General features: G+C 40.7%; 2 protein-coding genes across 2 annotated transcripts in view; one reads left to right on the top strand and one right to left on the bottom strand.

Annotated features, from left to right (window-relative positions):
- The window catches only part of eif2ak4 (eukaryotic translation initiation factor 2 alpha kinase 4), a 30,023-nt gene extending 10,903 nt beyond the window's left edge, over nt 1-19,120 (bottom strand). The window contains exons 1-31 of the mRNA XM_042500953.2: nt 18,685-19,120; nt 18,412-18,527; nt 16,114-16,216; nt 15,868-16,041; nt 14,650-14,730; nt 14,381-14,532; nt 14,202-14,302; nt 13,947-14,104; nt 12,536-13,074; nt 11,475-11,590; nt 10,509-10,663; nt 9,996-10,429; nt 9,829-9,901; nt 9,657-9,746; nt 9,452-9,574; nt 9,122-9,226; nt 8,837-8,900; nt 8,662-8,741; nt 8,037-8,138; nt 7,882-7,932; nt 7,544-7,780; nt 6,344-6,419; nt 5,890-6,011; nt 5,559-5,608; nt 3,785-3,953; nt 3,071-3,187; nt 2,856-2,921; nt 2,582-2,752; nt 2,366-2,500; nt 2,042-2,149; nt 1,498-1,626 (exon numbers count right to left, since the gene is read on the bottom strand). Coding sequence (XP_042356887.2) covers nt 1,498-1,626; nt 2,042-2,149; nt 2,366-2,500; nt 2,582-2,752; nt 2,856-2,921; nt 3,071-3,187; nt 3,785-3,953; nt 5,559-5,608; nt 5,890-6,011; nt 6,344-6,419; nt 7,544-7,780; nt 7,882-7,932; nt 8,037-8,138; nt 8,662-8,741; nt 8,837-8,900; nt 9,122-9,226; nt 9,452-9,574; nt 9,657-9,746; nt 9,829-9,901; nt 9,996-10,429; nt 10,509-10,663; nt 11,475-11,590; nt 12,536-13,074; nt 13,947-14,104; nt 14,202-14,302; nt 14,381-14,532; nt 14,650-14,730; nt 15,868-16,041; nt 16,114-16,216; nt 18,412-18,527; nt 18,685-18,816 — 4,329 coding nt within the window. The 5' untranslated portion in view covers nt 18,817-19,120. The remainder of the gene's footprint in view (nt 1-1,497; nt 1,627-2,041; nt 2,150-2,365; nt 2,501-2,581; nt 2,753-2,855; nt 2,922-3,070; nt 3,188-3,784; nt 3,954-5,558; nt 5,609-5,889; nt 6,012-6,343; nt 6,420-7,543; nt 7,781-7,881; nt 7,933-8,036; nt 8,139-8,661; nt 8,742-8,836; nt 8,901-9,121; nt 9,227-9,451; nt 9,575-9,656; nt 9,747-9,828; nt 9,902-9,995; nt 10,430-10,508; nt 10,664-11,474; nt 11,591-12,535; nt 13,075-13,946; nt 14,105-14,201; nt 14,303-14,380; nt 14,533-14,649; nt 14,731-15,867; nt 16,042-16,113; nt 16,217-18,411; nt 18,528-18,684) is intronic.
- Nucleotides 19,121-22,539: 3,419 nt separating this feature from the next.
- On the top strand, nt 22,540-25,873 carry actc1b (actin alpha cardiac muscle 1b). The gene is made up of 9 exons (XM_042500955.2): nt 22,540-22,675; nt 23,764-23,914; nt 24,009-24,137; nt 24,308-24,418; nt 24,507-24,591; nt 24,838-24,999; nt 25,084-25,275; nt 25,362-25,543; nt 25,630-25,873. Exons 2-9 carry the CDS (start codon nt 23,786-23,788, stop codon nt 25,771-25,773), a joined length of 1,134 nt encoding a protein of 377 aa, XP_042356889.1. The 5' UTR covers nt 22,540-22,675; nt 23,764-23,785; the 3' UTR covers nt 25,774-25,873.
- The last annotated feature ends 246 nt before the right edge of the window (nt 25,874-26,119 follow it).

The raw sequence follows: 26,119 nt of genomic DNA, 5'->3' as shown, positions 1-26,119 counted from the left end.
ACTGCTTTTTTAATATTTTCCATTTAATATTAAATTGAAAATACATTTAAAAAAAGCATATGGGATGCTTACAAGCCTTTAAAAAATGTTGTACAGTTTTTGTCATTTATAAATGCAAGCATGAAAGTGAATATCCTGGTTTATAATTTTCACTGCAGACCAATTCCAACCTCTTATGTAGTTTTCCAACAGTCAGAGCACAACTGATGTCATTTTACTGAACCAACTTAAGGGTCTAGTGTGAAGGATTTAGCAGCATCTAGCAGTAAGGTTAAAGAATGCAACCAGCCAACCAATGTGAAAACACAAAACTGTGAATGGCCCTATCCAGAATCAATGTTTGGTTTGTCTGCGCTGGGCGACTGTACAAACAACATGGAGGACTCTGTGGAAGCACGCACGTTTTGGGTGATCTGAACTAATGATCTGAACTAATGAATCATAGCCATAAACATTTGATTCAATTTCTGCCAATATATCCACCTAAATCCTACACACTAGACTTTTAATGGTTCTGTGTAAATTTTTTGAACACTGGAAGCACTATGGTAGAATATTTTTTGGTGCACACTCGCAGTTGACAGGATACAAATTCCTGCCACTGGTTTCAAACTATTCCACTGATCTCCATTTGATGGTAATTTGCAAAAAATGCAGCAATGCACCAGCAGAGCCAGGGAAGTAGACAACTGTTAGCAAGCAAACACTGACGCAGGTCTCAAAATGTTAAAGAAAATTGACTGTAAAAATGTTGTATGGGGAAAGGAATATCGTCAATACTTCTGTAAGACTTCAAGGATACACACAACGCATTTTGGTGAATAACATAGTATGTAACTTTGTCTCAGGGCTATCAGCATTAACGCATTTATTGCAATGCAATTAAGGTCCATACATGGCACATCTTTTAAAAAAAATTGTGTTAATTGCTGGCCAATATTCCCGTCTTTAAGAGGCTGTACAGGGCTGCGTTTTAAAGCTAGAGTGACAATACTGGTATTACCCAAAACTACAAGAACTGAGGAGTCCAGTGGTACCAACCATGTAATGCCATGTCTAGCTTCTCAGGAAGGGGGCTAAATGACACTCCAGTGTTAGGCTAAATGTTGGAAATGGAAAAAAGGCATGGTCATTTCACAGGTGTCCCTTGACCTCTGACCTCAAGATTTCTGAATGAAAATGGTATTGTACAGATGAGTCTCCATTTTACAGACATGCCTGCCTTATGCTACTCCCATGCAATTTTGGGCATAAACCATGTCTCTTGATTCCTTATCAAGACAATGGCTTTACCCTTAACTGTAAAACTTTAACTGTTTTGTAATGCAAAATAATAATTCTACGATTAATCACGATTTTAAAAAATGAATCATTTGACAGCCCTACTTTGTTTACAAGAAAACTTTTAGCATCTTGAAATCAAAATTGTCTTGATTTGACTTTCCACCCTGAAACCATTCAGACAATTTGTGCAGGTCAATCAGGCAGGCCGCTCACCTGTGAGACATCGTAGGCGATGTCCGCAGAGACGCCGGTGCTCCACAGCTTCTGGACAACATTAATGGCTCTGGACATTGAAGAATGTCCTACTGGGACCACCAACACATCACAGGAGCTCACTGACAGCTGATACAGAGAAAACAAAGAATGTAAAAACTGTTAAAGACTGACTGTAACTGTAATAAAATAACTTGTTTGTATTAAATGACTCATTTCAATGTGTCTGTCTTCACACCTACATAAAGTGTTCTGGGCACAAAATTATGAAAGGCAGAAAATTATGCACCTACAAAAATAACTCAGGGGTGTCAAGAGTCACAGTGATCATAGTTATTAACATGTTTCTAAAAGTGGCTGTGTGGCGGCCCACCGCTGTAATAGGGCATCATTAAATATGTAGCTGTCTGCTGCTCCTTCATTACAATGATTAGTGATGTTAGATCCCACTGTGTCTGTGTCTGTGTGTGTGTGTGTGTGTGTGTGTGTGTGTGTCTGTGTCTGTGTGTGTCTGTGTGTGTGTATGTGTGTGTGTTTCTCTCACTGGCTCCTCCATGTTGGCAATAGCAGCACAGACTTTGTCTAGGGCCACACTGGCCCCCACTGCAGAGCGCACTGGCACCGTGGAAGCTGGCTCTCGAAACTCCAGGATCTGAGAGCACAGAGAACAAAGCACATGAAGGCACCACGTCGACTGCACCACCAGCACTGCTTCATATGGAAATAATGGAATACAGACAGAAGAGCTATATTTGAGATGAAAGAAATATGGTTCACATACATGCATGCGTGGACACATTTTTAAAATAATAGCTGCAGATTTTTGTCATGACTTGACAAAAAGTGGATGAACGGCGGTGAAACCTACCAAGTGGTCATAGCGTCCTCCAGCGGCCACTATGTCCGGCACAGTTCGCTTGCGTTTCCTGATGAAAGCCACAAACTGGAAGATGACCCCAGAGTGATGCTGCACCTTGTATACTAAGCCCAAGTTAACCACCACCTATAGAGAGGACACATATGCTTTAAAGAGGAGAAAAATGCACAGTCCACTGAAAATTCATTTACCCAGAATCCAAATCACCTGCAGTTTAACTCCCAGTCTATGCAGCAGCACTGTGATCTCCTCCAGGTCCTTAAGGCCCTGCTTGGCCAGCTGGGTGACGGCAGTCTTCTGTTTGGTGAGTGATGTCAGCAGTGGCGCCAGGTCCTGCAGACTCCCTTTCTGTTCTATGTACTTGTACAGCGTCTGCAACTGCAACAGAGGAAGAGATCTCAGTGTTTACGAGCGAGAGCAAGTGTGCTGCAGCAGGACTGATTATTTTTACAGGAGGTTCATGCACTCGGCGGACACTCACACTGCTGGTCGACAGGGAAAAGTTGCAGAACTTTGCCTCCACCTCACGTTTGGTCAGCTTTTCGCTCTGGGGCAAACACAGTACAAAGGAGGGCCATAGGAATGTTACCATTGCTATATTTGGGAAGAAAACTATTACTTATGTTCATACCAGCATATCAGCAACAGTCACGCAATGTGGATAACATCTGTGTTGCACATGCGACCTGCACTGACCATGGCGTCACACAGTATCGAGGAGGCCTGGCTCAGTTTGTCCTCGGGGACTCCGCTGTGGAGAAGGATGGCCTTCAACAAGCTGGTGTGGTTCAGGTAAATGTTATAGTTCCTTTCCTGCAGTCACAAAACACACATACACACACCTTTAACCCCCCCAGCTGCAATTACAGTCAAAACCAAGAGCACCTCTGTAGAATGAATGCCTCAGTGAATAATGACTGTTGTGTCCGGCTGCCCTCTCATTCTGTCTGACTCACGTATTCTTAAAAGCTTTCACACAAAGAGCAGGGTGGTGGAGAGGATCAGAAACAGGATCTACAAGGGATGAACCAGAGGCCAGACCCTGGGTTGACCGGGTTCATCAAGCATGCAAGGAGTCTTTCGACCGGAGTCTGACGCAGCACTGGGATGTGTGGACAGGAAATGGATTGTACTGGGAGGCAGGAAAGGAAGTGGACAGAGCTGCACATACCAGATTTACTATACAAATAATAAATACAGTGTAAATCTGTCAGCCTTACACATACTTTGGTATGTAAGGAATGTGAGTGGGGAAGTGAAAAGGGAAAAAACATCAACAGGACAGGTTGCCATGATGACATCCATGGGAAAATAAAAGTACAATGATGCATTCAGCCCCACGACAGACTGGCAGCACGGCACAAACTGTCAGCTCACTGGATCATTAGAAATACATTTAATGTGCGCAACCTGGAGCACAGGGAATTCCTGGATTATCTCAGAGACAGTGTAAATGGCCTCTGCATCAGGGAGCAGGCTGTTGGTGACGGGTGTGATGATGTCAAAAGCACACTCCAGAAGCTCCCTTGGGTGCGCGCGATCCAACTTCCTGGGGCGAAATACGCGTTCAATGCTGTACCTTGAGAAAGATTGAGAGGAACACAGACACATTTGTGTTTATTCTGAACTTGTCAGCCTTTACATAGATTTAAAAGCACCAGCTAGGGATGAGCCATAAAACCCTAAAATAATATCAGAACCATATTCTTGACGATATGACAAAATACTGAAAAATATTTTACTATAAATTAAAAAAAAAAACTGCATAAAAATAGTGTTAAAATGTTAATATGTCAACATAAATGCAACAGTTTGCCTACAAATATTCAGTAAAAACTGAACAAAATGATTTCTCATTTATTTAGTTTGTAAACAACAGCAGCAACTCAGATTCTGCATTAATATTTAAAACTAAAACAAAATAAAATCAACCAAACATTACATGTGTTCAGTTGCCAAATACCTTAAAATATACCTAAAATGTACCTTTTGAAGTCGCAGTTTTGCTTTTAGCCTTGCTTGTTGTTGCTGTGCAAGTCCAAATATTGTCATAAATCATACTATTAATTTTTCTTATTATATTTAAAAATGAACAACAATCCATCCTTAAAGTTTTTTTCACCACTTTCATTATTATAACTACAAAAGGTAGGGGGGGGTTATAGTTAGAAGAGACACACAGAAGAGCTTTGAATTGATGCACAGCTGCAAACAGTTTCCTAGCACATTAAATAGTCAATGTGATTCATAAATTACTAATTAGTCTGTAACATCTACATGTTTATAGCTTATAGCTTTTTTGCAGAGAACTCTGTAAATCCATTTTGAAAAGAGCTTCATATTATTACAGGGTTCACACACATCTTTACTAATGAAAACACTTTTATTTAGATCATGCACTTTTGAGGCATTTGCGGATAACCAAGGTGCTAGCACTAAATAACTAAAACTAACTAAAATTAACTATTAACTAAGTAAATTAACTGCGTGTTACACATTAATGCCACCAAATCAGCTGGCAGGTATTGTTTAGGTATTGTAAGTGTTGTACGTAAATTACCAACCTGATAATAGCCAACTGTTTGATCTATAGGCTGAGATTAAGCTGTGTCTGCCTCCCACCCAAGCTGACTAAGTTTTCCATCTTTAGTAACTGCCACTAGCATTGTTAACTGCCTATTTACTGAAGCGATTTACCACACTGAGAGTAAATATTGAGTTTCTTATGTGCCTCAGATTTCTGTGTGAAAGCCACTACATGACAGCTTTTCGGCATTTTATTGTTTCTCTCCTTATATGACAGCATGATTCTTTCCTTCAAAAGGAGGCATGGTCATAGCGATAACACAAGCCAATATGGTCTAAGTGTATCACGTGATACTCATAATGTCTGAATGGTATAACAGTGCAGCACCAGATTGTAAATGAGTTATAAAAGTCACGTTTTGCATTATACTAAACAATTTTGGTATTGTTATGAACACATTGTAAACAACAGCCAAAACAATATAAAATTTTAAAAGTGTTAAAACGTTTCAAAACTTTCTCTTAATTCCAAAACCATTTCTGGGCCTGGAAAACAGTTCACCTAATTGCATAACTTTTCCAGTAATTCCATGACCACGGAAACCCTGTTATTATCATTACAACTGGCATAAAAATGTGTTAAATCATTTAACTCTACCTCTTCAGATGCATTATGTTATTGCGAGCGACGAATCTTGAAAACGCCATCTAAAGTAAAAGGAGAGTCGAGACATGAGGTGCACTTGTATAATGACAGTGAAGTCAGTGCATACCAGGCTGTAATCAATCACAGTGTGGAAACAACCATTTAGTCCTCAGGGTTTCCTGAGGTAGCAGGATCTTAAGGCGGCTGCTGATTGCAGCCTCACACTGTGTGTGTGTGTGTGTTTGCATGTGCTAATGCAAGTAGTTGTATAATTAGTGTTTGTGTGCAAGCGCGGACATGCACGCCTGCACGTGTGTTAAGTGTGTGCATGTTTTAGGCTCACGCGAAGGTCATAGGGCAGTGTAACCAGCATTCCGCTGTGGTCCATGAAGCAGGCCAGCTCGCTGCCATCATACAACTTCCTGATCCTGGGGAGGAGCAGCGGTGTCTGGAGACGCACCGCACCTGAAAACAAATATGTATTACTCTCACATCTGCATATGATAACATAACCCTCACCCTAAAAGAGACGGTGCATGTGATCCGATACAAACTGAGCATAAACAAATAAGTACAGCTGGACATCATCAGTAGTGTGCACAAAAATAACACTAGCACCTGCACAGAATCTGTGCTGCCCAACAGTGTGCTTATTGTTAAGCTGCCACTCACTGGAGCAGATGTTGGGTCCTGAAAACAGGGCTTACAGCAGGGTCAGGAGTCCAAGTGTTTCACAGTGGAGAGTCAACAAAGGCTCGCGTTCACACACACACACCAAACAAGCGTAGTGTACTCACCATGCTTCTTGAAGATCCTGGTGATTGTTTCATACACATGTTGCTGCAATTTGGCACTGTTGAAGCTGAAGCTGCCCTGGAGGGAGACCAAACAAACAGCCTCTGTTAGGGATCAGGAGACATCGATTAAGCGCTAACAAGCCTTCTGCTGGTCGGTTATACAGAGCAGATAAGTGAAGTGGCACTAAGGGGTCGGTGCAGGCATTTATATGTTTGCAGTGACATCCTCAGGAAGAGAGAGGAATAACCTGCAGAGTACAAACACTGCCTTTTTACTGAAGCGTTACACATACATCCACAACACATCCAAAACACATACTTAAAGAGATACTTCATCCCCCAAATGATCGTTTGTATATCAATTACTCAGTCCGTCTTACGTTGAATTCACCAAGAAACTTTGGTTTTTTTGCACGGCCCTACGGTGAACAAGAATCCAAACGTTGAGAAAATTCTTCATCAATAAAATTAAATGGGGTCCATGTTTAACAACAGCAAAACTATATCAAAACTTCCATTTACAAGGTGTCATACAAGTAGAGCAGTATAATCCAAGTCTTATTTATCCAGTCAAATGCTCAGTACTTCAAACATAAGCATTTTCACTGAAACATTACAATGTAAAACACTAATACAAGTAGCACATGTGCATAGTTAATGCAGAAATAAGGTTTTCATGAAGATGCATGTGTTTGGGAAGTATTGAGAAAATGACTGGATAAATAAGACTTGGATAACACTGCACAACTTGTGTGAGAGTTTGTCAACCGATGTTTTGATATTTTTGCTGTTGTAAAATGCAGACCCACTGACTACAGTTCATCAAGCATTTTTTTCTGTTTTTGCATTCTTCGGGTGAGCAATTAATACACAAATAATCATTTTGGGGATGAAGTATTCCCTTAAATAAACAAAAGCCCTCATGTCTCTGAAGACAACTGCATGTTAAATAAATGATTTAGCTTTATTAAATTCATTAAATAAATGTATTAAATACATAAATGTATTAAATAAATTCCCTCAATGAGTATGTCTAATATTTTTCCAAATGTCTTAAATACCATCCATGCTTTGTTTAAATAAATGCAAACACTTGAACTGATACTATGTTGAGTCCAGAACAGAATTAGCGTAATACATATATTAAACAATATGGCCACACGAAAGACAAATGCAAAACAAGTCAAGCAGTAGCCATACCTTGTGTAGGTCTATGTCGTAGGTGTAATCCATGACCGGAGAAGTGTTCTGGGCGAACAGTTGGCCCACCATGGTGCGGTAGGCTTTGCCGTTGATATTGGCCATGGTGTGCTGCAGCACCTCATGCAGCTCTGACTCCTCCATCTGTGGTGGAGGCAGCAGTTCACTCTTCAGCAGCTCCTGAGCGGTGGGCCGCAGGGCTGGGTCATGATTCAACAGCCACTCTATCACCTTCCTCTGAGAGATGCAAAGGAAGAGACACAGAGCCATTCTGGTGTTAAACTGAGGACAGAGAGGAAAAACATTCACATCAAAATGCTGTGCTGCAGCATCCTTACCTGGGTTCTTTGCTCATACACAGTAAAGTCCTCAGGGAAGATCATGGGCTCCTGCAGCATGAAAAGGTGAGGTCAGTAAGAAAAAGTCTCTTTTACAGCGCCTGCAGCCTAAATTGCCGGCATGAATTGCTCCCTTGGCCTAAAAATGTGCATACCATGCGCAGCTGGCTGAGGACAGAGATGCGCTCAGCACCCGTGTTCATGGGCCGGTAGGACATCTCAAACAGGATGATGCCCAGGCTAAAGAGGTCAACTTTCTGAGGACACAAGGAATAGATGAAAGACACATTAAGGCCAATGCACAAGCATTTGAAACCAGTTGATTTGATTTCTTACCAAAACATGGGAAGAAGGCAATGAGCAACATAAAAAAATGACTAAAAAGTACAAAAAAATTACATGAAATGAAAAAAAAGAAAAAAAAGGAAAAGGAAATTGCCTGAAAAAGTGCTAAAAAATATAATATTTGTTAATAATTTCAAATATGTAATTATTACCATTATAAATAGAGTTAAGCTATATTAGCTATAAATATAGTTAGCGTTCGAAAAATAATTTAAATAACTTAATTAATAGATCCACTAATTTCTTGCGATTTGTGTTACCAAGTTCTTTGTTTTTTCCCCACGTTTTTGAAAGAAATCAAATCAATTTTCTCAGTGCTCAAAAGTTTAAATACTTGTGACAGGCGTCTAGACGCAGCACAAGAAAAGTCAATGTCAATCCAGGTTTCAAAGGGTTCAAATACAGCTATATTTCAATAACAATCTGAAATCTTACTTGGTTGTAGGTGGCTTTGGTGTTTCCTTGAACTTCCGGACTGACGTAAAGCACAGTTCCAACCATGCCTGTCATGTTACCTGCAGAACAGTTACGCAAAATCAGCACAAAGTGTCAGGGAAGGCCGTGCATACTGGATAATACAGTGTTGTGAATGTTTTAAAACTCTCTGCACCTGTTGGGTCTGGTTTGGGCATCACTGCTGAGCTGCTCTCCTCCGCTTCAAATTTACCTGCAGCCTGGGAAACACAAGCAGTCATATCTCCCTAAGTACAGATAATAACATCCTCATCTCCGGATTTATACAGATGCACAAGCTACTATTTTGTTAACTATTAAGCTCAGCGATGACACAGAGTTTCAATGTTTCACACATCAAGTCCCTGGTATTGGCTCTACAGTGCAGCCTGTCAGCACAGTGAAGCTGTTAAATGAATATCACATTAGGTTTAATGCATACCACATTAGCAGGATGGTCTGTAGCCAGGCCAAAGTCCCCAATCTTCACATGGTCCTGCGAGTCAAGGAAGATGTTGACAGGCTTTAAGTCCCTGTGAATCATGCCCTAAAAGAGAAAAGGATAGATGAAGACTTCTGCTCGGTCATGGATAATTGAAAACACGGCTTCCTACTTGTTCAAATATATGTTATATTTAAAAATGAAAAACACATGGCTTGGATTTCTAAGTGTGATCCTTGCAGTTATGGGAGACTTCTGCCGCCAGTGGGATTATTTTCTATTTAAAGGAGGGTGGAAACTTGAACATTTAAGTACACACAGATTAAACACCTGCTCATGGATGTAAGCGAGGCCATCCAGTATTTCCCTGAAGAGTCTCCATAACCGAGTCTGGTCCTGGTGCAGGCCCTGATCTATTGTGTCCCTTAAAGTGCTCTTTTCACAGTATTCCATCTGTTTGGAAAAAAAACCACAAATAAGATGGGAGGCAGAGACCTCTAGTGGTAAAAACATGGAACACGGAGGTGAAGCTTACTTGTATGTACAAGTGATGTACTATCAGGGGGGGTCGCTCTGAGTCTGTGCTCTCTGTTGTGTCCATCACAGGTCTTTTACTCGGCTCAACCTGCAGGAGGAAACAACATCAGTTTGTTGCATTGTGCCCGGCACTCACAAGCGAATCAATACTGAAGTGTCAATATTCAAACCTGAGACATCTCGTCTATGCTTTCATCACCATTGTCAAAGATGATGTCGCTACTGGAGTCACTATCTGATGGCCTAAAAGCGAAAGAAAAATGATTGCTGCATCAGGCTGTTTGTACAGAAAGAAGTCTTAGTGGACTTACTGACACTGAAAAAAAAACGCTCTTACAAAAAGGAAGCACCGAACACATCTTCTTCCTCATCATCATCCTCCTCATCGCTCGATTGTGGTCCGCTACATTTGGCGCTCGAGGATTTTTCAATGGAGGTGGACCACTCCACTGAGCTGGACAGAGCCGGAGGTGGCGCCACATCCTCCACGTTGTCATTGAGGCCCAGCTCGTTGATGCGCTTCGGAGGCTCTTTGTGCTGCGGAGGCTTGTCGGAAGTGCTCCACGGCTCAGAGCTGTCGGTGTTACTCAGCATCCCTCCAGACGGTGTCTCATGCCGCTCGATCCACGCGTTGTAGTAGCGGACAATGTTCTCATGGTTAAGGCGTGAGAGCAGCGTCACCTCACCTTTGATTCGTCTGAACTGTTTACTGGCTGGGTTGACCTGGATGCGCTTCACAGCGTAGTAACAACCGTCCAGGTTATTCTGAACCTGAAGAGGCAAGACAAGAAAAGTGTAAAGTGACGTAGTGGACACAAACTTCACCTCCCAATAAAACTAAAGAGCTCACCTTAATTACAGCACCAAAGGCTCCCTTTCCAAGGAGCTGGATTTCCTCAAATTCATTGAAGTAGCGAGAAAACTGCCGCTGCACTCCGGAGCTAAAGGGTGCGTTGAGGATGTGGCTTCGTGGGATGACAGATGATGGAAAGTCCACACCAGGATCTGAGATTAAAGGAAAAAATAGGACAAACAGTTTTACTGTCTTCTTGTAATAGATCTTTCTCATTTATCAATTTCTTTTTTTCAACGTGTACAACAGTATGACATTTGAAATTTGGGGATGGAATCAGCTCCATCTTCTTAACGCTGTATACACGTCTTGTGCAAGAAAAATTAAAACACCTGTACAATGTAATGTAATACAACAACCCTGCAATAAATATTAGTGTGGAAGAAACAAATAATTACATCAAATTAAGGTAAAATAATTAATCACATTGTTTAGTGAGCAAATATTTACTCTGCCTTAACCTTCTGAAATGTGAGTATTTGCTGCAGGGAATATGAATATGTGGTATTTTTGACAAAAAAAACTATTTGAACAATAGAAAAACTTGCTTATCATGATGCACATTTTTCCCAAAGTTCTGACATTTTATTGACTAAATGATTAGCTAAGAAAATAAATTGACAGACTGTATGTAATTTAGCCTATTAGTTATAATTGATTTATATAATAATAAATGAATTAGTTACTAATTAATTCAACACTTTACTATTTACGTGACACCTATAGTCCTCCATAAAATAAACTGATAATTAACTGATAACTTGATTTCATCAGTTGCCAAAATAAACACTACCACACTTACTGTATGAGCCTGACTCAGTTTGTCTGTGACACCTCTGACCTAATTGTTTGTTGACTCATTTTAGGATGCTTTGTTTGCACTTTGTGGTTTTGTGTACTGAATTTTCAAAAGTGCTTCTAATATTTTCTGTACACATTGTATGTAGTGGACGTGTATGGGACCTTCTGGGCTGGCCTCCTGGTGCTGTGGCAGGTTTTTAGGTGATGGAGGCTTGAGGAAGGCGTGGTCTAAAAGCTGCTGGGTGGTCCAGCGTTCAGCATCATTCAGGCACACACACCTATGAGAAATACACATACAGCATAACAGACAGGAACAATCCAGTCAGCTGTACAAATCCATTGTGCTGGTCGCCTGTTGGCAACACAAAGCAGGCAAACCAAAAACAAAAGAAAAAGCTCTGAATAATCTAAGTGAGCTCAATGTATAAAACAGGTTTATATAAAAACCAGCCAGCAAAGCAAGTAGACTGACAGCCTATAAAACATAATGCCCTTCAGGAACTAACCAGGGCTTTTTGCATGTTTTAGCCCATTCACAACAAATCCCATATGCTTCATATTATTACTAACCATTTTCCAAGGCACGCTCCTCAGAGTTTTGAATGTGTTTTTACTCATTTCCAGGCAGACTCTGGTTTCCCTTCATGACTGTACGATGTGAGAGTCAACTCACAGAAACATGAAACTCTCTCAAGTTTAAGGCAAAATATCTTTCTTTCAGCGGGGTGCCAAGTAGCTCAGTTGATAGAGCGGGCACCCCTTGTACAGAGGCTATGTCCTCGCCGCAGCAGCTGCGGGTTCGTTTCCTACCTCAGCCCTTTGCTGCATGTCATCCCCTCTCTCTGCCCCTTTCCCACTTCAGCTTTCCTATCCCCAATAAAGGCAAAAGCCAAAAATGTAATAATCTTGAAAAAATCTTTCAGTGAAGAGCTGCAAAGCTAAGTCAGTTTATCAATTGAAATTAGTCAATCAAAAGAAAATTAACTGGTAACTACTTCAGTAATTGATGGGACTTAACTAAATGCTTTAAAACTTAAATTATTATTATGGTATTCAACATCAAATCAGTGTTTGAATCCTTCATTTTTGGCTTTGTTTTTTGTTGTCAAATTGGAAATCTACAAACACTGCAGTAAGGTTTGGAAAATGGTCAGCACCAATGGAAAGCATACATGATTTATTATAAATCGGCTGAAACACTGGTAAACTCCTTCCATACATACTTGTGGAGGAAATCCTGGAAATCAGCGGGCAGGCTGGCCGGCACAGTTACTGGATACTCCTTCACCTCCTTCCCCTGACTCAGAGACAGCAGCATCAGCCCCAAGTTCCACACGTCCCCTTTTTTGCCCGTTTTTGTCGGCATCGCCGTGTCCTCTGAGAAATGTACATGAGCTTGCTCAAATATGTCCTCTTTGCAGATATCAGCAAACCGCTTCGATAAGCTGTAGTCAGTCAGTCGAATGTTGCCCTCAGAGTCCACCAGCACGCTGGAGGCCACCAGCTGTTTGTGCACCACAGAGTTGAAGTGAAGATAGTCGAGAGCAGCCAGCAGCTGGGCCGTGTAGTGACACAGTTTATCCAAAGGGACCGGAGTGTGGTTGGTGAGGCTTTGGCTCAAGTTGATGCCGGCAACATGCTCCACCAGCAGGTTCACCACGAGACAGTCCTCCTTCTCCGTGGAGCTCAGCGCCATGTAGCGCACCAAGTTAGGGTGATCCAACCGCAGGAGGGAGTTGAACTCATTTTCTGCCGCATGAATCTGCACAGGAATTCAGACGTAAGGTACGGTATGCCAGGAGCATTTTTCTTGCTCTTAATACCACTTGAATACTTTAAAATCAATCTCAGGGTTCCCACACATTGTCGTGGACAAAATATCAAAAAATTTTCAAGACTTTTCAAAAGATCCCATTTTTTTTTTCCTTGGCGTTTAAAACATGTAAGATTCGAACTCTAATCAAACATTCCACGATGTGTTCAAGGATGGTCAGAAATTTGAAAATCCAACAATAATTTCTGTTCTAACGGTCTCTGGCTATCATAATGGTGTCAATTTGGTGATTTTTAAAGAAACTTTCAAAAATTTAAGAAAAAAAAAAACAAACCCGAAACATTTTTGTGGTTTTCGATAAAATTCCACAAAAATATTTTAAAGAAAAAAATGCCAAAACTGCATAGAAAACAAAACAGAAAAAACTCAACAAAAAATATATATATAAATGAAACAAAGAAAGAAAAAAAAACATGTTTTAAAGTTTTCTGTGAAAATGGCTAAAAATCTTTACAAAATGACTCTTAAATCTTAAATTAAATTACTTGACATGCCTAGTGGGCTTACATGAAGGGAGAGAAGTAACATGGGGAGAAAAGGCAGAAATATACATGATAAACAAATAATCAAAAACAAAACGTCACACATCAACACATATTAGAGCTAGGTTACATCATCAGGTGCAGAAAATCCGTTCACTGTTCAATTTATTACACACAGCACATTTTCATGATTTTCCCAAAACTTTCAATAATTTTACTGGTTCCATGATTTTTCCAGGCCTGGAAAATGTGACTGTGACTTTTTCAGGTTTTCCATGAGCGTGTGAACCCTGAATACCTGCCTCCCTCTTTACTTGCCTGCTTTTTCCAGTTCTCAATCCTTCCTTTCTCCTGGCTGGTGAAGAACTTGCTCCTCTTCTTGTTCCAGCGCAGCGTCCACTCGTAGATCACAGCAAAGTCTCCGGAGTTTGCCTCAAATCCGTAATAAACATTACGCCGGAGCCTCTCGCTGTCACCTGTCAGAATCACAGCCACGAATGTAGAAACAGGTTAGTGTTGCGGATGAAGCGACTTTTGCATCAGACTGGCTGCACTGTCTCAAACCGCTCTCACCTAAGCTTTTCCCTCTGTGGACAACAAGCTCCCCAAACGTGCTGCTGTAGAAATGGAGGAGCTCCTGTGAGCGAGGGCTGTCTTCATTAGCCGTGTCACGTCTGGGGAAACAGATACAACTTTAAGCACTTTTACAATGTTTCTTTAACATTAGGAACATCCGCTGGTTCGCTGTGTACCTGTGGCGTGTATTTGAGGTAGTCCGGCGGCGGTTCCCAGCTGTTTTTTTGGCTTCAATCAATTCGGGAGGAGCTCCACTCGGGCTGGGTGGGCTCCTGCCTAACAGGGAGGCATTAGCAGTAAGTGGCTGCTCCATACTCTCAAGCCGCTCCTGTGAATATAAACACCACACTAAAGGTCAAATACAACCCTATTTTTCAGTCTGAAAGCAATTAAATATAAACTATGCACGTTTTACTGATCAGTGTAAATAGTGCAGCGCAGATACCTGTTTGGCGATCTCCTTTCTTCTCTTTTCCTCTCGTTTCTCCTCCTCCCTTCTTTGGATTTCAGCCATGATCTCTTTTTCCTACATGAACAAAAAATACCTCGGTCAACATCCTATATAGCTAGAACTTCTGTCAGTTGTTGGGACAGTTATTTGTTTGTTTTTCGCAGTGTGTCATATTAGTGCAGATCAGAAAAGAGGAAAATCTACTCGCTGTCATTCCCCAAATTCAGAGGTCTTTCAGAAAAAAACAGAAAAATAATCTCATTTTTATGGGTAGTTCAATCTATAGATGCATGATTAATCAATTAATTTATTTGTTGTAAACTATTAATTAACTAATTAACTAATTAATCACCAACTATTTCATAATCGTTTAAATGGTTTGAATAATTCTGAAACAAACGAAGGTAAACAATACACCGAGGAAGTCATCTTGGGCTCTGAGGGACACTGATACTGATCAGCTTTTTTTCTGACATTTTTTAGCCCAAACTACAATCATTTAATGAAGGAAATAATTGAAAATGAAAATAAGAATTAGTTGCAGCTAAAGTTGGAATTGTAAAATTGTACCCGCATAATTTCTGGTTACTTGGGCATAAAAAGCTAGCATTTAAAATCAGTTTATGGGTTTTGTGTTCCTTATTCACATTATCAATGGTTGTAGCGACTAAGGTCCAACGACCAAACTTTAATTCACTTGCATAGGTGCGGAAAGGTCTTAACGCGCATCCAATAAAACAAATGTCCAGAATAATCGCTCTTTGGGTGACGTTCTCATTTATTGTAAAATAATAAAATGTAAATTATTTGCTGTGAAGATGACGTAAAAATGAAAATAAATCCAGCTTGTTTTATGCCTTCATGCTTGTGATTACGGTTACAGTAAGAACCACGTGTTCCCACCACCTGTGTCACATCACTTGCTGTTCACCGGTGACCTATACCACCTGACTAATTAACCAAAATAATCAGATAAATAAACAAACAATGTAAACAAAATCATTTACACAAACATTTACACAAATAATTGCGTGACTGGCTCCTACGATAGTAATGATTTAGTTTTAATTACACTGAAAAGATAAGATTAACATGATAGCTCCCACAAGATGAAATCAAAGATCCTTTTTGAATGGGCTGGAGAAACTACTTAGTGTAAAACCACAGATAAAAGTAATCCAACATGAATGGCTTTGTGTCTCTGTGCCTTACCATCTCCTCCTCCTGTTTGCGCCGCTGGTCCATCTTCTGCTGCTCCTCCTGGGCTCGTTTCTCCTGCGCTCTCCGCTGGTTCCTCAGCATCTCCTCGTGGAAGGAGCTCGATGGAGGCTTGTTGTGCTCGCTCAGGAAGCCCTGGATGTATACTGCTAGCTCGTAAATCATCACCTATGGGTAGACAGGTTGGTAGGTTAAAAACAGTCTGTATATACTTATATTTGTGCGTCTGTGCGTCCTTACCTCCCCGCATCGTGCTGCCGCCAGCTTAATGAGCTCATTCTGAAGGCTCTGGAGGTTACCGTTTGACAGACCTTTGGCATTAGTCAGCTCCAGCTCTGGAGGCCTGTAGGTGCCACAAGATTTATCAGGAGTGACTGATCGCTAGTTAGGGCTGAACAATATGGAGAAAATCAAATATTGTGTTATTTTTTACCAAATACCTCAATATCAATTTTGTATTAATATTGTAGAGTTGAATATTGGTGCTTTAACAAAATATTTCCAAAATGAGAATTAAAAAAAAAAAATATTATCCAGGGTTCGCACACATTTTCATGAACAAAATTTCCATGAAAAAATCTTTTCCATGGTTTTTTAAGGACCTATAAAAATTTTTTTAAAAAAGTGTTTTTGCCCGGTGTTTTTCAAACATACCAGTTTCTAACTCTTTGCAAACATAATTTCAGCTAACTGGCATACATGAAAAAAGAGAGTGAACTTCGGGAAAAATGAAATAAAGTTACGTGCTTGTAAACGAAACATCACTCATCTATGCATTTAAGTTACATCCAAAGCTTCTGAAAATAAATTTTCTGTGATTTGACACTGCGTTGAAGGTTATCCACACAAGATAACTGTAACAATTTCATGAGACACAACAAAATTCCATGACTTTTCCAAAACTTTAACTGGCTTCTACTAATTCAATGACTTTTCCAGGCCTGAAAATGTAGTGTATGTAAAAGGTTTTCAATGACTGGTGGAACGGTCTTGTAAAATTACATTACTTTACTGTAATGCAGCCTTTAAAACCCGGAAAAGACAACACTCACAATGTTATTATCCAAAATCCAGGACAATATTCAGTCTCATCACAATGTCAGTATAATATGGATCTACTGCCCAGTAGACCTATCATTAGTAAACACTGAAATGACACTGACAACCCAACAGTGGATCTTTGTTCTGATTGTGCCTGGATTACCATCAGGAACGTTGGGACAATGTCCTGGAATGTAAAAAAGCCACAGTTTGGCCTGTAGAAAAATACACATTTCTTTCTCATTTACTACTAATCATGTGGGCTAATGTGGGCTAATGCGGACAAGACGAATTTTGGTTTTCATATGAGTTAGTGAACAATGCCAGTCAGGGTTAATACAGCTTTAAGGGAAGTGGGATTTAAGACTTTTAAAAAATGTTTCATGCCAAGTGAAATGAAATGTAAGATGAAGCCAATATCGAAGGAAAAATGTACCAACATCAATTACTTAAGGTCAGGGGGATTTTTATTTTATTTTTCATTTATTGTAATATGAAACATGTATCTTTGATGATGTTATTGCAAGAGTTAATCAGTAAATTCTTCTTATTTTTATGTTATCCATTATTTTGATCTTTTGCAAAATACAAAATCAGAAAAAAAAGATTCATAAAAATCCCATCTCTAATGTCTGAGCATTTTTAAGATATTTGAAAAATTGATTTATAACATTTTAATGCCAAAAGGCCTTATTTTTAGATTGATGGATTCAATGACTTTTGAACCCTGGTCAGTGGTCATTTAGTTGTGACTGTGCTTTTAGGTCCTTTTTCCTTAAAGCTGTACTGCATGTGTTTATTCATGTGCTCATTTCTATGGGTCAAATATAAAGATCCTAAACAAATGAATAACTCTGAGTCAAATCTGTAATATTTTACAAATTAAAAGCTGTTTTCGCAACTATGTTTTCTAACTTGACCAATATCAGACATGCAGTACCTGGTGGGCACTGGAAGGAACAGATAGCCTCAAAATATACAGAGTTGACGATGCTGAAAACACAGTGAGAGAGGTGATACAATCTAACTGCTGTGTCATAAGTCACAAGTGATGATCCCACATTCAGATAAAATCCTTTGCTTTAATAACTTTTTTGTTTCCCAATTTTTTCAGAAGAAAGATAGGAGTGAGTGTTGTTTTCTTCTGTGGCATCTCATCTTACTAAAAAAGAACGTGCCAAGAGTAATGTTAATGTTTACAATAAATAAAGGTGAAGTTGTTTAGAGAGTAAGATATAGGCATCCTGAACACGAGTTTCTCTGACCAGTAGTCTCCAGAATGTCTCAGTGTGGACAGACGATGAATAAGTGTGCTAGACTCAGTTTCTACATTACAAGAGACACACGAGGACATCATTTAGAGACATGAGTAACACGGTGAAAGAGACTTCCCTCACTTTTTGTTGCAGCTGCTCACCCTGTGTCTGGACACCTTGCAGTGCAGTGGGAATAATGGTAATGGTAAATACATGGCAAAGGTCAGGGGTCAGTACTCACGCGTCTGGATATGTGGGCGGACATCTGACCTGCAGGTCTACTGTCACGTAGCATTCCTGTCTATTGTTCAGTCCGTTGGGCCGCAGGCAGAGGTGCACCTCTGGAGGCCTTTTCACCTGAAAATAGACAATGAATCTTGACTGGAGGGATGATGATGATGATGATGATGATGATGATGATGATGATGGATCACTACAGGTAATAGCAACAGGCTAATGTGTCAACTTTTACACATCACCAGAGGCTATGCATTCTGCTAACAGCTCCAGCTACCTTCCACGGATCCTTGTTCCGCAGATCCTGGAAGTCATCTCCAAAGATAGACGCGAGAGCCTCCAGCTCATTTTCCTGCTGGACCGTGTGGTCGTCTGTCCCCTCCTCTGCTGGAGTTTGCTGAAAGCTCATTCTTCTGCCTCGGCTACATGGCAGTCTTCCTGTCCTGTCACACTCTCACAGCCGTCTCTGAGGAGGAGGAAGAGGCTCCGCTCAGCTCGCCGCTGCACTCACCGCCTCCCTCCGCTCCTCCGTCACTTTGCTAACTCCAAACTTTAGTAGAAATTCACCTCGCAGCTTTTAGCTTCGCAGTTGCTATCTTATCACACAGCCGACAGCAGGCGTATACAACAAGGCTGCCAAGTGGCGCATGGCTGTCGCAAGCGGCGTCGCAGGTGAAACGTCATCACGTTGTTGTCCTGTAAACATCCTCTAGAGGGCAGTAATGACCCTGAACTGGGTCTGCTGGGAACGGAATGTACAGATAAGACTACAACAGAGGTGGGTGCAAGTCATTGTTTTGCAAGTCACAAGTGCTAATACAAGTCCCAGGTCAAGACAGGGAAGTCAAGCCAAGTCCAGGCTGACAAAACCCCATACCTGAACATTCAATTTCGAGTCCTAAACGAGCCATAATGCGCTCTTTGCCGAACACAATGCCATTTTAACAGGAAAGTAATATTTAATTGTTTTAAAATTATGAATACTTTCTTGTATTAATGTGTTAAAAATAAGTGCAAGTGGTATACATAAGATAAAGTACTTGGCTGAACATGCAGTCTGAAAGAAAGTATATCTCCCTATACCTTTTGCTGGGAAATAATACACTTCTCCATAGTCACCAAGGGTATTATGCATGAATCATACAGAAAATAAAATACTTCTTGATGGGTAACGTCTGCATTATAGAGGGGGAATACATTTTGTGGCAGATCGGAAATGCAGTCTGATTTGTTATGGTGTCATGGTCAGTCATACATTCAAGCTGAAATGGTTTGAAGTTAATTTAAGTATAGAAAAGATTATGTTGTTTCTAAAATGTTTAGAAATTGTGTCTTGCATTGTGCTATTCAGGAGAAAAACAGTATACACCCAGTATGCACTAATATACTGTGTTTAATGTAACAAAATAAATACTTTAAACATTTGACACTTCTCTTTTTTTTTCATTCAGCCTGAGCCGTCTGTCTTTTCTTGATTTCTGAGCACAGATGCAAGCAGCTGGTGGTAGCTTTTGGTCTGTTGTCTGTGTGTATGCAAACCCATCAGCAGTGAAGGAGCAGATGGTAACAACGTCGTCTGTGCTGATTGTGCCAGGGCTTGTGCTCATCCTTCAGGCTGGTGTGAAGATGGGGGTGTTGAGGCTTTGGGTGGATGAATGGGTTGGTTAGGGGGTCATCAGAGAGTGCTTGGTGCCAGTGGCACCGTAGTCCACTTTGGGTCTTCCTGGGATGATTAACGTCCACTCTCAGCTGCCCCAGGGTAGGCCATAGACCCAGAGGAGTCCTATACTATGATATTGAAAAACAAGTATTTAATAATGTTCTTGAGAAAATGTACTGATTCACATTACATCACTGAACTTAATCTCAAGATAAGATGGGCAGGAGTGTACCAGAGTGGATGGGCCAAAGGTCAAGATAAAGAAGAAATTTCACTAATGGCGATCTGAAGACATGTTGTAATATTAAATGATATAGTCTATACAGAAAAAGATGAGTAGCAATTATGATTACATAAGTGGATTTAGAACTGGGATTTTTTTTAAATCAAACCACTCTATTTCCTAAAAGAGGTACAGCAGCGATTTACCATGCTTCTATAAAATTACTTATAACAAAAAGACTTCAAATGAAGAATGGTCAAAATGAATGCAGCAGAGACTGAGATATGCTGATCTTTATACCTAAAACATTGCATCCACCTCCTTCTCTGCCTAAAGCCACATCTCTTTAAACCCCACACTTCAAGTTTGAAACACTGCTCTCTGTGATGAATGTATCTTTGAAACCTGGAATGACATCACTTTTCTTGGGCTGTGTTCAGGTGTCCTCTACATGCATTTAAACCTTTCAAACCAAATCAAATTGATTTAATTTCTTTCAAAAACATTGCTAAAAGGCACTGAGCAACCTGACATCCAGCAAATCGCAAGAAATTAGGAAAAGAAACGTCTGAAAAAAATATTTTTTAAAAAAAGGAGAGCGAAAAATTGTTGACAGATGACAGTAATTGAAAAAAAGGAAAAAATGTAAAGAAAAATATATTTATGATAATATATTTATGATAATTATTATCAATATTATTCATCAAGCATTTCACCTACTTATTTATCTTTTTAAAAAAAAAATCTTCTTTTTTTTTTTTTTTTTTACATTTTTCTTATTTTGCTAAATGTTAGGTCATTTTCTTGTAAAACTCTTGTCCCATGTTTTTTAAAGAGATCAAGCCAATTTGCTCAGGTTACAAAGGGTTAAAACTGTTCTCTATAATACTGTATGAGGCATTTGCAAAAAAAAATCTCTATATATATATATTTTACATTTCTTTTGTACAAAACCTCAGACTGAGGAGCGAACACTGTTTCTCACTGTTGCCAGGTAGAAAATCCTGACCATGAATCATGTCTCCTTTATTCATGTACCAAATTAATATTAATCCAATCTATGAAAGTAATGCAATGTTTGGCATGCAAATAACTCTGAGATGCTTCAGCTGCATCCAGCTCCTATCTGTTGAGATAGAGAGGAAACAGCTAAATATAGGAGGCTGTATCTGGTGGGGCAGCCTGCAGCAGAGGAACACTCTCACATGCCTCCAGCTCTGATATAACCTCACATATTATACACAGCTCTTTTACATCTGAGTCATTCCTCACCTGAAGACCTGAATCAATAAATTGCTCGTCATTACAAATACATGCATGGTTCCCCCTGAGTCCTGACCATATATGCTGTTTTCTTTGGAAATAATGTTATGTATCAACAAATAATCTGTCAGATGTGTGTATCATTCCTGCACAGATGAGAGTATTACCACATAAGGTACACTGTGCATCAAAGAAAATATATGGAAAAGTGGGTGGCACATATATGGACCTCCTCTTTGCAGACTCGCGCCTCGAGACCCTCAGTGGCCACTCATTAATGACTCAGTTGCTCACCATAAAAGGAGACAGCTGAGCCAATCAGCTGGGAGCACTGACACCGACAGGCCACTCAGACAGCCAGATCCCACGCAGAGCCCTGCTGGCGTTACCATCAGCTGTTCCACGCTGTTCAGGAGGCTCAGTGAACATACCAGCAGCATGGTTCACAGACATATGCAATGTTTTCATCTCCTTAACAAGACAGCAGCGGCGCTGTCCTGACTGGGTCATCAGAGTGGGCCTTCTGAGTATAGAAAAAAGCTCTTAAGAGATATGACATGTGCAGAGTTGTGTATTATACATCAGAGTAAAAATATAAATTCAGAATTTTACAACTCTGATTGCATTGCATTCACATTATTTTGATTCATGATTGCAGAGCTTTAAAGAAATTATGTGCAACACACACATTCAAACATGCACTGTCTTCATGCAGAAAGCTACATATTTTATAAAATTCATGAGACAAACTTTCATTTTAGTAATCCAGATTATGCATTACGTTCCTTTCAGCAAATAAATTGTATGAACGTTAATGTTGTTCTCTTGCATTTAATAATACAATAAATACAATAATATTCTGATAATTTCAAAACTTTTTGTTGTGTGCCAACATTTCATTAAAACTGTACTATTCAAGTGACTTCACTGTAGAGAGGTCCCCTCCATGTATGTAAAATTTCCTGTGGCTTGTTGACTTTTTTGCTGCCAGCTCTTATTTGGACTTGTGTGAACCCCCGGCCCCGCCCCTGGTCCCCAGACCCGGTCTGGGTCTTATTTAAGGGGCTCTCCTCACCCTCAGCTTTTGTCCCAGTGGAAGCATCCGCCTACCAGTGCACCTTGGTGAGTACATTAATTTGATTTATTCATTTATTTAAAAGGGACTATGTACAGTTAAAACATAAATATTAAGATGTGAATCACCGTAGCAGATTATTGTCTTACATGAGATTATTAGATTATTATTTTACACAACTTGTTTCTCTGATTTGCTGTGGATGTCTGTGTAACTTGTGTGACGAGTGTCACAAAGTCTATCAGTTGCACATTGAGATTATGACACTGGAATGAATGGATTAATTAATTAATGATGTAACTTCAGCTAACTGCTTGTTTTCACATGTTGTAATTACTGAACATGTTGAGTACAGTTAAAAGTGGAGTTACTGGTGAACCAGGCTGACTGGGTGTTGAATTTAACATTATTATAAGTTGTTAGTTGTGGTGAAACTCCATGCTTTGGAAAGTTTCAGTGACAAAGCATATAGTATTTTACAGGAGTATTACTTACAAATGAATGAAGCTAATAAGCAGCTGGGTCATGGAGCCATGTAGTAAAACAAAAGTGTCACAGTGAGCAGACAGATGGGTGCTTGCCTGGCTCTCAGACAAGCTCTCCCAGACCTGAAATAGCAGGAGATCCATGTGTCACTTGTTTCACCCTGTTAAGCACAGTGTGGGTGCTGAGCTTAAAATAGATCCCAGGTCTCTCTGTTATGCCCCTTTTTGGTGCTACCTCAGCAGCTCTGAGATGTCCCAGGAACAATCACAGCTGTAGTGATATGGTATCAGTAGTCCTACAACAAAGCTAGGACCAAAATAGCATCCAAAGGCATGTCTAATTGGCTTTCTATAAATAGTACCCATTGAGGTGTTTTGTATCAGTGTTTGGAGGTGATAATAACTTTAGAGCAACTATGACCGAGTGTTGGCAGGTCTTCAGAGACGCTTTGGATCCCAGTTAATACACATATTAATTATATGAGTGTAAGGTCTAGTCACTTCATCACATCTTTAGCCGCTCCAGTGATAAAGTGTCTGTGATTGTCTAATTATAACAGGCCTTTGTGCTATGTATTCAGTTTAGACAGCTGTTCATAACACCAATTCTTAACCCTGTTTGTGTTTCTACCCCACCCCACAAATTTTAGACCACCCCAGTAAAGCTTAATCATGTGTGACGACGACGAGACTACCGCCCTTGTGTGTGACAACGGCTCTGGCTTGGTCAAGGCTGGATTTGCCGGAGATGACGCTCCCCGTGCTGTCTTCCCCTCCATTGTTGGAAGGCCCCGCCACCAGGTACGCTAAAAGAAAAGTCTTCTAAATAAAGAATCCATCAAGTAAAAGTAGCGTCTTCCAATGTCTTATGTTCCTCTTGTGCTTCTTTCCTCAGGGTGTGATGGTGGGTATGGGTCAGAAGGACAGCTACGTAGGTGATGAGGCCCAGAGCAAGAGGGGTATCCTGACCCTGAAGTACCCTATTGAGCATGGCATCATCACCAACTGGGATGATATGGAGAAGGTGTGTGTTGACAGTGCGACTCATTTACAACATTCACAACAGCTGACCTTTTGATTCCTTGAGAATTCACAGCCTGCCACCGTCGTAAAAGCTTATTTTTAGAGAACACGGTTGTTGTTTATTCAGTCGAGTTGTTTAAGACATCAGCTGTTATTTCTCTGTCCTGTCAGATCTGGCACCACACCTTTTACAATGAGCTGCGTGTGGCCCCTGAGGAGCACCCCACCCTGCTCACTGAGGCCCCCCTGAACCCCAAAGCCAACAGGGAGAAGATGACCCAGGTACTTACTAATCACTACTCTCCACTTTAGCTTTATTTGTATTTGAATTAAGACAAACCTTTCAAGTTCTGCTTGCTTTTTCTTGCAGATCATGTTTGAGACCTTCAACGTTCCCGCCATGTACGTGGCCATCCAGGCTGTCCTGTCCCTGTACGCTTCTGGTCGTACCACCGGTCAGTACATTGAAACTTTCTTGCAAACTGTGTGGCAAGGGAGAAAGTGTTGAACATTTACACTCACGAGGTGATCATCCAGATAGATTCCTGTCTCATTGTCAAGGGGAGGTGTTAATCCCTCTCCAGCAGGGTGTTTGCCATGTGATGTCAACAGCATTGCTTAGTTTATGACATACTTGAAGAGGTCAGACCTTCACAGGCATGAATAGCTGACCCACTGTGGTCCTTTTTTGCTTGCTAAAGGTATCGTGCTGGACTCTGGTGATGGTGTGACCCACAATGTCCCCATCTATGAGGGTTACGCTCTGCCCCATGCCATCATGCGTCTGGATCTGGCTGGTCGTGACTTGACTGACTACCTGATGAAGATCCTGACTGAGCGTGGCTATTCCTTTGTCACAACTGGTAGGTCGATGTCATCATGGTTAATTCGCTGAATAAGAGACATACAAGTTTTGTTTCTCAATACACAAACTTTCTGCTCCATAGCTGAGCGTGAGATTGTGCGTGACATCAAGGAAAAGCTGTGCTACGTTGCTCTTGACTTTGAAAATGAGATGGCCACCGCTGCCTCCTCCTCCTCCCTGGAGAAGAGCTATGAGCTTCCCGACGGTCAGGTCATCACCATTGGTAACGAGCGTTTCCGTTGCCCAGAGACCCTCTTCCAGCCCTCTTTCATTGGTGAGTAATAGGTTGCGTTTGTTTTTTGATACATCTGAGTACACTGTCTCGGGCAAAACTCATTTGTTTTGCTTGTCCTCTACCAGGTATGGAGTCTGCTGGTATCCATGAGACTGCCTACAACAGCATCATGAAATGTGATATTGACATCCGTAAGGACCTGTATGCCAACAATGTGCTGTCTGGTGGTACCACCATGTACCCTGGTATTGCTGACCGTATGCAGAAGGAGATTACAGCTCTGGCCCCCAGCACCATGAAGATTAAGGTGAGAGCACTGCAAAGGCTTTAAGTCATTAAGTTCATTAACAATCTGATTTAGCACTCAATAAATTGTGTTTGCTCCTTGCGTAGATCATCGCTCCACCTGAGAGGAAGTACTCCGTCTGGATTGGCGGATCCATCCTGGCTTCCCTGTCCACCTTCCAGCAGATGTGGATCAGCAAGCAGGAGTACGATGAGGCCGGCCCCTCCATTGTCCACAGGAAATGCTTCTAAACACAACCAACCTCCTTCCGTCCATGCATTCGTACGTTATTGTCTCCTGTATATAAATGTGTATGTTCTATTGTAATAAAGACAAGCCCTTGTGAGAGTATCTCCTGTGATGTGCTTTATTCCAGCAATGCAAATGGAAAAATTATGAGTGACCCTTTCATTATGGATATGCTGTGAGATCCCTGCACACAGCTCAGACTGTGTGACATGACAATCCATATCTGTTTAACATAATCCAACAAGCGAATGGTAAAAGAGTTTGCTGAAACCCATTTAGACATTCGATGGCTGAAAGATGGGGGTGACGCTGCCACCCAGTGGTTGCTTTGGGTTTAAATTCTTATGC

Source organism: Plectropomus leopardus, chromosome 14 (genome assembly GCF_026936395.1).
Source record: "Plectropomus leopardus strain MGB_pleo_1.0 chromosome 14, ASM2693639v1, whole genome shotgun sequence".
Taxonomy (NCBI): domain Eukaryota; kingdom Metazoa; phylum Chordata; class Actinopteri; order Perciformes; family Serranidae; genus Plectropomus; species Plectropomus leopardus.
Note: the sequence above shows the minus strand (reverse complement) of the source record. Positions and strands in the feature narration are given on the sequence as shown.

Excerpts from the sequence above, each read along its gene's own strand:
- actc1b (XM_042500955.2), top strand. The coding sequence starts at position 23,786 with ATGTGTGACGACGACGAGACTACCGCCCTTGTGTGTGACAACGGCTCT. Across the intron at positions 24,592-24,837 it reads CGCTTCTGGTCGTACCACCG|GTATCGTGCTGGACTCTGGT; the intron begins GTCAGTACATTG and ends TGCTTGCTAAAG. Across the intron at positions 25,544-25,629 it reads CCAGCACCATGAAGATTAAG|ATCATCGCTCCACCTGAGAG; the intron begins GTGAGAGCACTG and ends CTCCTTGCGTAG.